The 12,503-nt window shown below is 31.1% G+C and overlaps 1 protein-coding gene across 1 annotated transcript; it reads right to left on the reverse strand.

The window, feature by feature from the left end:
- Positions 1–524: 524 nt before the first annotated feature.
- On the reverse strand, positions 525–12,104 carry LOC142220501 (dihydrolipoyllysine-residue succinyltransferase component of 2-oxoglutarate dehydrogenase complex, mitochondrial). The gene is made up of 7 exons (XM_075289680.1): positions 11,836–12,104; positions 11,231–11,340; positions 11,041–11,145; positions 6,546–7,106; positions 5,678–5,822; positions 1,128–1,433; positions 525–1,028 (listed from the first exon to the last, which is right to left on the reverse strand). Exons 1-7 carry the CDS (start codon positions 11,917–11,919, stop codon positions 894–896), a joined length of 1,446 nt encoding a protein of 481 aa, XP_075145795.1. The 5' UTR covers positions 11,920–12,104; the 3' UTR covers positions 525–893.
- Positions 12,105–12,503: the final 399 nt, after the last annotated feature.

Here is a 12,503-nt window from a genome sequence, read left to right on the forward strand (position 1 = left end):
CTCAAAGTCTGCTAAAAACAGCAGTCCGTGTTTGCAGTTTTATTTGTGCACTTCATGGTCTAACAATAGGAAAAACAATAGGTTTTTTTGTTTTAATTTAAAATGTCACCCAAAGTATTTTAAGTATTTATTGTAGTTCCCTGCCCTCTAATATCCCTAAATGCTATCAGCAAACATTTTTTTGCTATTTTGTCTTAATTTGAAAAATATACTGATTATTGATACCTTTCGTGGTAGCCGTTTTCTGGCTTATAAATCGACGTACAATATTAAAATTCATAAAAAACGTTTACAGAATCCGAATCCATATTTGACGGAATTTTTTCTAATATCCAGGTATATAATGTCGCATATCGTTATCGAATTAAGAAAGACAAATTCGATGCATTAGTCGGAACTGATTATCAAAGAATTTATGTATTTTTTTGTTTAATATCATAATAATAATTAAATATTATAAAAATATTTGTGCTCATTTATTTAAGTGCTAGCTACAAAATAAAAATTAAAACAAAATATTGAAATTTCTTTTTTAAATATTTCAAAGATATAAATATCTTTATGTATTTCTTTGTGTTGTTTTTTAATAAATAAAATAAATCATTACACAAACATAAAAATCAAAAGATAGCGATGAAATAAAGGAGGGAGTTGTGTTATCAGATACGTCAAAAGATACGTTTTTCAACAATGTTGTAGAACGTTTTTATTCTTCCTCTTTATCTATTAAATAAAAACTGTATAGATTTGTCTAAATCCGATGTTGGGTGAAATTCAAGAAATCCTGTGGAATTCGTTTAAGCTACGTGGCCTTGTGGTTTTGAAAATTGCCTTTATTAACTTGGTCTAAAAGAGAAGATCAAGAAGTTTTTTTTGTTTGTTTCTTTGTTTCTTTACAAGCCAGCTAAGATAATTCTAGGATCTTCAACGGCAGCCTTAATTTTACGCAAGAACATAACAGCCTCACGACCATCAATCAATCGGTGATCGTATGTAAGAGCAACATACATCATGGGTCGAATGACAACCTAGAATAGAGACAAAAAACAAATTTTAATTAGAGTTTGTAAATAGAGATATAAATAAATTTAAATAAATAAATATAAATTTGCTTTTTGTATAAATACCTGTCCTTTTACGGCGACTGGCCTCTCAAAGATACCATGCATACCCAAAATAGCACTTTGTGGTGGATTAATGATAGGTGTACCCATAAGGGAACCAAATACACCACCATTGCTAATGGTAAAGGTACCGCCATCCATATCTTCAACAGCAATAGCACCCTTGCGTGCCTTTTCACCCAAAGCAGCCATGGCAATTTCAATGTCAGCATAGTTCATGCCCTCTACATTACGGATAACAGGAACAACCAAACCCTTGGGTGTAGCCACAGCTACAGAAATATCGACATAATCGCGGTATACGATTTCCTGGAAATATTAGAAAGAGGGATTAAAAACAATTGTCATAAAATAAATGGATAAACATTCAAAAAATATAGGGAAATAAAGAAAATACCTCCCACATCAGTTTATATATAGTTCGATTTTGAAGAATGTTTAGATGTGAATTTTAAATGTTTTTTATGTCCTATATTGAAATGATCAGATAAAATACACGCCTCTACAGCTTTCAAAAACTAACAATTTTCCTTCATGTACCTAATTCCAAGAGGATCAAATAACACAATACCTCAATCCAGCATACCAGAATAGACATAATAAATTCCACATAGGTGGTCGGATTCCGACCCAACTAAGATCAGGCAATTTTAGCCCCCCAAATACATACCTAACATATCAGTGATTGTTAGCAGCGTAGCTGACGTGTGTCCCATCTGTAATCAAGGCCACATTCGTACTTGATCAGCCAAATCTACTTGCCTCACTACCAGATCACTATAGCCACATCCCATCCACTGTTGCCACTCGGGCCAAAAATAATCTACCAAAATTCGGAGAAAATTTTACCAAACAAAAATTATTTTGCAATATTTTTTTCTATAGAAAATTTTGACAAAATTTTATTTCTATAAAAATGTTGACAATTTTTTGTTTTATAGAAAATTTTGTCAAAATTTTATTTCTATAGAAAATTTTGACAAAATTTTATTTCTATAGAAAATTTTGACAAAATTTTATTTCTATCGAAAACTTTGTCATAAACATTATAATTGGTTATAGGATATCCAAGCTGCTACAATAACGACTGCGTCTTTAGGCGCTCAAAATCAAATGTCTAGGTCGAGTTTTTATAATCTTCAAGTTTCATTGGTCGACTTTTGATATTTTTGAAAATTGACCAAACGACCACATTGACCAGAATTGGCTTATCGACTTTTAACGAAAAATTCAAAAGGTCGATATTGTATAAAAAGGGTAACTCCTTATATCTCAAACAAATTAAAAAAATCAAGAAATAAATTTCGGAAAAGCCGAATAGTCGACTTTTCCAAATTTTAAGTCAAAATTTAAGTCGATCAGATAAAATACACGCCCTACAGCTCTCAAAAACTAACAATTTTCCTTCATGTACCTACTTCTAAGAGCATCAAATAACACAATACCTCAATCCAGCATACCAGAATAGACACAATATATTCCACATAGGTGGTCGGATTCCGACCCAACAGCGATTTTAGCCCCCCAAATGCATACCTATCAGTGATTGTTAGCAGCGTTGCTGACGTGTGCCCATCTGTAATCAAGGGCCACATTCTTGCTTGATCAGCCAAATCTACTTGCCAGATCACTATAGCCGCAACTCATCCACGGTTGCCACTCGGGTCAAAAATAATCTACCAAAATTTGGAGAAAATTTTACCAAACAAAAAAAATTTTTTTTTGCATTTTTTTCTATAGAAAATTTTGACAACATTTTATTTCTATAAACATTTTTGACAATTTTTTGTTTTATAGAAAATTTTGTCAAAATTTTATTTCTATAGAAAATTTTAACAAAATTTTATTTCTATAGAAAATTTTGACAAAATTGGCTTATCGACTTTTAACGATAAAATCAAAAGGTCGATATTGGATAAAAAGGTTAACTACTTTTATCTTAAACAAATTAAAAAAAAATCACGAAATAAATTTTCCAAATTTTGGAAAAGCCGAAAAGTCTACTTTTCCAAATTTTAAGTCAAAATTTAAGTCATAAAGTTAAAATTCCATTTTTCACAAAATTGGAAACTTGAAAAGACGACTTTCTAAATTTTTCAAAAGTGGAAAATTCGAAAAGTAGACTTTTCCAATTTTTTAAAAAAAGTCGACTTTCTGAAAAGCCGAAGAATCGACTTTTCTAAATTTTAAAATGTGGGAAAGTCGAAGTTTCCAAATTTTATAAACGTCGAAAAATCGACATTTCCAAATGTTAAGTCAGAATTTAAGTTGTAAAGTTACAATACCATTTTTTTAAATCGGAATCTTGAAAGACAACTTTCTAAATTTTCAAATAGTGCAAAATTCGAAAAGTATATTTTTTCAAAAGTTGAAAAAGTCGACTTTCTAACTTTCCTAGCCAAATCCTGATTACATCCCTAGCGCCAATAAGTTTACTGTGATTTACAGTGTAAAAAAAAAACCTAATAATAATCAGCATAGGGAGCTGATTATTATAACGTTAGCATACACATGGTCGTGGTTTCAACCCCAGTTTCGAACAAACACCAAAAAATTTTTTCAGCGGTGGATTATACCCTCTCAGTAATGCTGGTAACATTTCTAAGTGTTTCAAGCTTTCTCTAACTGGGTCACTCCAATGTGAAACGCCGTTCGGCCTCGGCTATAAGAAGGAGGTCCCTTGTCTTTTAAGAATCGGGCAGCAATCAGTGATAAGAGAGAAGTTCAGCACTGTGGTATCACAATGGATTGAATAGCCTAAATGAGACTGAAATATCCGGCCACCACTATACCTAACCTAATCTAACCTCATGATCAGCAGAGACTACAAGTGAAGACATGATTTTTGGTATGAGAGACATAAATGTTATCCATCCTATAAAAACCTAGCCTATTCCCCATCATTGACTTCTGTATGATTTCTTATCAAATTACTAAGAATATGAGTATGTTAACTATATGAATTAGCAATGAATTCTATACGAATTGAAATTCATATGGTTTCCAAAAAGTTTTGTTATTCTAAAAATATAGAGTATATTTTTCCATGTCTACAACAAGAACTCATATACACTCACTCACACATGATCTTCTAAATGCCGACAAATGCCCGATGGTGGTATAACAAAAACACGCCCATCTAAACAAATACAAAAATTATTTGATTTGCTCATTACGACACGCCGATTAGGGTATTTTAATAGAAAAGAACAGAATAATCAAGTCAACATATATACCACACAAGGTAGAACCATCGTGATCGTAGTGATAGGAGAAAAAAAGAAATAAACAAAACACTTGTGTACCGGGAATATGGAAAATCAATGACGTCGACAATCAGTGAGCAGACTGGTGAGACTTAGCGTCTTGGAGACGAAAAAAATATTGATAAGGAATTTCACAAATCAAAGGAGAACAAATCGTCATATTTTGTGAAATGTATAAAAACATAGAAGTATATTTTGCAAATTGTTACGTATTAATTGTCAACGAAGACATTTTTTTTTTTCATATGCCAGTCACCAATTGTAAAGAAATAGGGTTCAGGGTACACGGTGTGGTTTGCATATGCAAAATGTGATAAACTTTATGATGCTATTCTATAGATAAAGTTATCAAATTATAAAAGAATGATATAACCTATTTATACATATGTTTAGATATAGATAAAATGGACACTGAAAGATATACATATGAATAACAAGGTGCCTGAATAGTGTGCATGTATATTTGATTCTTCTTTTGAGTAGGTAACTTATTTTCAACAAGTTACTAACTGTTGATTGCAATATGTAATAATTGTAATCAAAATGAGGAAGCTAATGTTAGGAAATGGGGAATAAGCCGAATTTTCAAATTGTTGGATTTTTTAAATGCCAAAGTACAGAAAACTTTTTGAGTTTTGAAGAAGAATCTGCTGAAGAAAACTTTTAATAAGGCAATAAGTAATGCCCGGTCTACATGATTGCAGTTTATGGATCAAGAACCGAAGCAAAATGGGGTCAACAGGTGTTGCGAAGTTTGGAAGTAAAATTGGGAAAAAGTTGTATGTGGGACCCATATAATCCGACTTTTGTATTTCAGTTTATGAGTAAAAAATACACAGCTGATATTTTGCATAATAGCCTGATATTGAAACAAGCAATTTATAGCCAAATGCACGATTTTATATTATAATTATTATTGAGCGTTTTGAAAAGGAAATCTCAGCTTCTGAATACTCAAGTAAGTGAAATATTTCATTTATTTCACACAGTAATATAATAAGACCAACGGGACAATAAACTATATTACAAACAAGTTATCAATAGTTGAGTAAAATGTGCTAATAAGGAAATTCAGCTTTTATCTATATTTGGTACCTAAAATTTCTATAGACTAAATGTCCATCTAGTGCCAAAATTTGGAAAGTTTGTTTAGTAAATTACCTTGAATGTTACCACTAATACCCAGACTTTATTATTGGAAAAAAAATAAAATAATGGGCCTATATTGTAAGGTTCTAGATTTTTGCTGACTTCCTTATACAAATATAAATAAATGGCAATACTTACAGCTTCATCAATAACCGCATTGACGACGGGTTGATCTTGCAAAGCATAGGCAGCAGCTTTGGTGAAAATGGACATAAAACCAATTTTAATGCCATATTTCTTTTGGAAAGCTTCCAAATTTGCTTTACGGAATTCCATAGCACCACTAAAGAAAATAAAATGAGAGAAATATAAGAAATATATAAAAATCGATAGGTATTTTGAATGGAGTATTTTGAAACGGTGTCATCTTTGCCGATTCTACACATAAAAAAATATCACCAAAATATTTCCAACTAAAGAGTTAATTGAAGCTGATAACTTTTTCAATAAAAGAATTAATTGATACAATTAATTTTAATAAAAAAAATTATTGATAGAATCGAGTTTTTAATCAAAATAAAAACACAAAGTCAATCAAGAAATTGATTGAAAATAGTTACGTTTTAATTTAAAAAAAATAATCCATATTTTAATCAAACTAAGAACACAAAGTTAGTAAAGAAAATGTGAGATTTTTTTTAATTAATTGTTCCAATTAAGAATTTAATTAAAAAATAAATAGATGTCGATGACAAAATTCAACTTATTCAATTTTGATTTAATTAAAAAGTTTAACTAATTAATTAATTGATCTATTAAAAAAACTGATTGTGTTTTCCAATCGGCATCAATTAAAATTTTGATTGAATCAATTAAATGATTAATTTATATTACAATCAATTAAACAACAAACAATTTAATAGAATCAATAAAAAATTATTTGAATTTTTCAAATTAAATCAATTAATTTTTTAATCACATATATTTGTATGACCAATTAAAACTGTGATATTATCATTTCCGTGATTGAAGACATTTCACTGAAAGAATTAATTGAAAAACTCACCTCATGTCGATTTCATTGAATGTGGTCAACATGGCGTTAACATTTTGAGCCTCCTTCAAACGTGCAGCAATCTTTTGACGCATACGATTCATTTTGACACGTTGTTCTGTACGTGTACCAGTGATTTGACGCGAATAATCAGCTGGTGGTACTTTCACTTGGGGTGCTGGTGTGGGACGTATGCTAGCAACTGGAATTTGACCAGCTGGTGGTGGTCTGACTGGTGGTGGAGGAGTAGGACGTGGTGGTGGTGGAGCTGCAGCTGCGGCTGGTTTAGGTGCAGCTGGTTTTGGTTGTGATGGAGGTGGGGGTGGTGGTGGAGGAGCAGCAGCAGCTGGTTTAGGAGCTTCGGCAGCTGGAGCAGAGGCGGCAGCAGCACCACCTTCTGCCTTCTCCAATTCAAACAAGGGTTGACCGGCTTTAACGGTGTCACCATCGCTTACAAGAATTTTACGCACAATACCACCAAAAGGAGCTGGTACACCAACGGTAGTCTTGTCGGTTTCAATTTCCATGACGTTTTGATCGGCCTTAACATAGTCACCAACTTTTACTGTGAATCTGTAAAGATGTGGGGCGAAGAAAAAAAAAGAAATTCGAAATTAGAATGTTGCATTTTAATTAAAAGGCAGCGATTTTCCTATCAATAAACAACCAAAATTACAATATGTAAAGCGTGAAAAAAAGAAATTATATGAAGAAACGTTTTCTATTTTACTGTTTAATTTTCTATGGCGCGTTAACCAAACCCCTCTTTTGCTTAAATTCTTATCGATAGCCTTATCTAGTTTTTTTATTACTTTTGCCATACACCTACTACTGTGAACTATAAACAAAACTGCCACGAATTATTATAAATCATAATTAAAGATTAGAGGGTATTTTATGAATAATCTAAACTATGACATGGTTGCAGATTTTTTGCAAAAAAAAAGCATATCAAAAGCGTTCAAAGCGAATGAGTGTAAATGATAAAAAAAAACACTACAACAATGTATGTTTTAAGATCGTCAATGTGAGTATGTAGATACCATAGTGAAGATAACGATAAAATGTAAACTGGTAATAGTATCAAATACGCAATAAACAAAGGAGGTTAAAGATTGTAATTTAATAGTTGGTGGAAAGAGAATGTATGTAAGGTTATGGGTATAATTTGAAATTCCTCTAGCGACAACTTTGTTAACCATATGATTTGCATGGCTATATTTTCTACAATATTTCTTTTATCGGGATAAACGAAATTATATCCGATATAAGAATATGGGAAATAATTTTCTACCCTTAAGAAAAACAACAAAATCTGTCTTTGTATTAGGCGTTTATCTTTATGTAATGAAAAATTTAAAAATTTAATGAAAATTGTTAAATGTTTAATAGGTGATAACTATCAATTATAATTATATGACAAATTTTAAAAATTCGATCAAAATCTAGTCATGTCCGATTGAGAAAAATGGTTAATCCAATATCATCTTTGGCCCTTCAAATTATTTGACTTTGTCGTTTGCATCAAAACATATTTGTCAATAGTCCATCATTTTCATTTGAGTGAATTGAGTGGCATTTATTGATTGATATTCATTATAACATAAAGCTTATGACAATTTAGATAATATTAACAAATGAAAAAAGTTTTATTTATACACTTCAAATATTATAATCATATTCTACAATTGCTATTTACTTTTGTTCTATATTTACTTTTTATAATGGAGAGAATTTAGTTTTTTAATGTTTTTAAAATTCGAAGCGGTAAGGTTAAATATTATTATATAGTAGAACAAAAACGACGTGAAAAAGGAATCAAATGAAAAATTCATTGAAAAAAACATTGATTTTTAAAAATTAAATTATTTAAAATTAATTAATTAATTTTATAAATTAATAATATATAGTAATTGATTTTAATTTTTTTTCTGATTTTTCGGTCAGGGTTTTTGTTTACTTGAGGACTATAGTTTTTTCAGTTTTTTTAGGTTAGGTTTTCCTCCCTGTAGCCGAGTCCGAATGGCGTTTACCATTACGATTAAATTACTTAGAGAAACTTTGGAACACTCTAAAATGTCACCAGCATTACTGAGGTAAATCAACGCTGAAAAAAATTTTGGTGGTCGGTCGAAAAATGGACTGAACCCACGATCATTTTTATACTAGGTGGGCATGCTAATGATTCTACCACGGTAGCTCCCGTAGGTCATATATAATATTCACAATCTATATTTCGAGAAAATCGGATGCCTAAACAGTAACATTTAAAAGCTTTTGTTAGCATAGAGGGAATCACTTAGTTTTGAATGTTGAAGCAGAAACTATTAAGAAAACAAGAGAACGAAACTGTCAAGCGAAACTGCGTCAGTCAGTAGGTGGAATCATGAGGAAAATTTCTCTAATATCATGCAGTTTTTGTCGACGCTTCTCTCAAATATCATACAGTTCGCGTCGGCGTCACCCAGTTCAGTTCTATGCCGGCTTAATGAAACGTAAGAAAAATATGATTTAGAACCTACTTTGTAATAACAAATGTTCTTTTATATAAATCTTTTCATTCTATTAAATTTTTTGGCAGACAATTTAAAATTATAACTGCCGATGCCTTAATAAAGAATTTATCAAAACAGCGCTTCGACCACAACGTCGGTTATACCTAAGCTGCAGGCATTGTGCGACATCTATACGGTTGACATTTGTTGTTTTTGTAGAAGAGAAATTTTCGTCCCCTTGTTTTCTTAATACTCTCTGGTTGAAGGTGTCGAGTTCGATAAATAGCAAGGTTTCACTGGCAAACATTTAAAAGCTATATTAACATCAACAAAAGTTGTAAAATATATATCCGCTTCTCCTTTCACTAAGTAATAACAATAATTGGTATGATTCGAATACCATAAACTGGGATGATAACAGACTCCTACGATGTGAAGCAAATTCGTGCATAAACAGAAAATAATTCACGAAAATTTTTCCAATTAGCATTTTAAATGTGTTTTAAAAAAATATTCAATTAAAAATTTAATTGGTTCAACAAATTTTTTAATTGAAACAAAAATCAATCACAAAAATTAATAGTGTCAATTAATTTTTTAATTGACATTAAATTAATGTTTTAGTTGCATCAATTAATTGTTTAATTGATACTGATTGATACTACCATTTCTTTAAATGAAGACATTTCAATTTAAAAATTAATTGGATCAATTAATTTCGTGATTGAATCAGAAAAAATTTTTTTGTGTGTAATGAATATCATCTCATAAATATGACACAAAAATTCAAACAAAGACTTCGATTTATTTGAGAGTTAAATCAGACTATGGACCTAAATAGACTGTAAGCTAATAGTGAGCACATGGCTTAATATAAAAAGGGCTAACTCGATGTTTTATTACTATACAAGGAAAGGGAGAACTTGAATAAAATTCTTAAAATTTTAGAGACAATAAAAAGTAAATACAATTTTTTTGTAGAAAAAATTTTTATGGAGCTATCGATATGTAAATATTATAATAAAAATCTTTGAAATCGGATTATTTTTATTACAAGCTCTAAAGAATTGATATGCTGGAGTCGTTGAATATAGGGAGACCATACCTAATAATTAATTCGAGAAAAGTCGAATGAAAGTAGTTCATCATAGACGCTCATGAAGCAACATATATGCTTCCCTCAAATTTTTTTTGTTATTAGAAGCAAGGTATAACAATTTCTTGGAACTTTATAACTAAATACTGTCCGATGGACCTAAGATAAGAATATGTACAAAAATTGTAAGCCACCAAACTGTCTACATATGTTAATACAGCTATTTTCGAAGATTAGCCTAAGATTAATTAGTGGATGGATATACAAAGCTTGACTATCACAATGACTTAGGATTAGTTTGCCTTCCACAGAACCTGGGTTACATATAATATTTTAATTTTTTTCATATAAGGAAATATAAGAGTATATATCTGGCATTGAAAATTTAGTGATTGAAAAAATGTTGAAAAATGTTATTTTTAAAGTGAACCACTATTCACTTTCAAAATAAAAACTTCTAAATTGAAAAAATCTAATAAGTTATTGAAACGATTCAATTTTTCCTAAATTTCAATAATTTAAAGTCAAGGAGATTTGAAAGTTCAGTACAGAAGAGAAATTCTATAAGATCAATTTACATTTGTTTGTATATAGGCATTTTTTTATTTTAATGCTGGCATTTAAATTTTTGTTTAGAATTAAGCCAGATTTCGTTTTTCAAATATTTCTCTTTACGTACAACGACATTTCAATTGTATTTGCAAAACCCGCATTTGTTAAAAAAAAAAAAAAAAAAAAAAAAACAATAACAATACAAAACCTGGCAAAGCTTTTAACTTGTTAAAGTAATGACCTATTTAAAAAAAAAAAGACCTTGACAATCGTAAAAATATAGACAAGCCCAATACATCCACAAAAATATTGTGGAGACTCACAACTAAATTAAATTTTTTTTTAAAAAATAATTCACACTTACTTCACATCACCCTCAGAAACGGAATCAGCAAATGGTGGTACCTTTACAGTTTCCATTTGCCATAAGTTAACACTAGTATGGAAACATTGGCTGGCAACCAGGGGTCTGCAATGAAGAAAATAAACATAAATTGGCATTAAAACAACGGAAATGCAAGCAGCGCCGAGCTCACAAGTGACATCACACTAACCTGCAGGCACTGACAGTGGCTTGTGTTTCACTCATACCCATCTGGGACAAGAGTTGAGCTTGTCTGGAAGCTAACCTGGCATACTGACGCACTGCATTGGCAGTATTAACCTGTAAAATGAGATAAAGGCATCATGCCACATATAGAAGAAGAAGCTTAAATGCTTGCTATTATTTTGTAATGACGAAGATATGACAAAAGAACCAAGAAACTAACACACAAAAAATCTGTTGATTGCACAACACTTTTAGACCAATGGTTTTACATTGGGTCCAAAAATTCACACACCAATTTCTATTCCAGAGATGCGGAAGTAGTGCATGAAACATCTCACATCACGTGAATGATTCATAATTGCTTTCACAAGAGCACCACAGAAAACACTAAGAGTCGTGTATCCACTTCACATAAGATTTTCTTCAGTATTTTTTCGTTTTTCAAATTACATAATAATTTTGCCCGTGAAATGGTTTATGACAGTCACTTCTACTACACTATATTTTAAGGTGTGAACTTTAAAGTGTGTCAACCGGAATGTATATTCACGTTCCCCTTCTCCATGCGAATATTTTTTATTGCACTTTACGTACTCCATTAAGACTTACTTCTTGGCTGCGAGCCGCTTGCATGCCCAAATTGAGAACATTACGCGGAAGGCGCCGCGATGTTAACGATATAATACCGGACATTTTTAAGCGTTTTATTCGTTCGTTTTTCGCAAAATTGGAATTAAATTGCAATTAATCCGATCACTCTTGTCAAACTTAATTTTCTAATGAGTTAAATTTCGGGATCTAACACTCTATACTTGGTCTTCTCCACGGACCACTGACATGCGACCCATCAGCACCTGAATTCAGTTCTTCTAGTGAATGACAAGTTGACTACGATTATACTTTACTATCGATTAACATAGATTGCAATCGATTAGTAATCGATAACCATTGATATTTTTAAATCGAAACATCATTGCCGACATTTAACATAGGCTTCGTTCGAGTACCCAATAATTTTAGATAATTATCACAAATTTTTACTGGTTGTCGTTTATTCCAAAAAGAGAGCCAGAGAGAGAGAACAAATAGATATTTGGGAAATTAAGAAAGACATTTGAGAAAGAGTTAGCACATAATTTCCAGTTGTTTTTAGTCGAAAAGGCCGGTAGGCAACTGTAGCGTAAATTTCCACTACTCATAAGAAATGCTATATTTGCTAACGAAAATTCCATGACGCGTTATTATCGATCTTTACATTTTGCTCCCATAAGAAATAC

The sequence above is a fragment of the Haematobia irritans genome, chromosome 1, assembly GCF_050003625.1.
Source record: "Haematobia irritans isolate KBUSLIRL chromosome 1, ASM5000362v1, whole genome shotgun sequence".
Lineage (NCBI taxonomy): Eukaryota > Metazoa > Arthropoda > Insecta > Diptera > Muscidae > Haematobia > Haematobia irritans.

What these genes read in the sequence shown, in the direction of transcription:
- LOC142220501 (XM_075289680.1), bottom strand. Translation starts at nt 11,919, where the DNA reads ATGTCCGGTATTATATCGTTAACATCGCGGCGCCTTCCGCGTAATGTT. An exon ending in GCCACTGTCAGTGCCTGCAG is followed by an intron (nt 11,146 to 11,230) that starts GTTAGTGTGATG and finishes TCTTCATTGCAG; the next exon opens with ACCCCTGGTTGCCAGCCAAT. An exon ending in CAGTCGCCGTAAAAGGACAG is followed by an intron (nt 1,029 to 1,127) that starts GTATTTATACAA and finishes TCTCTATTCTAG; the next exon opens with GTTGTCATTCGACCCATGAT.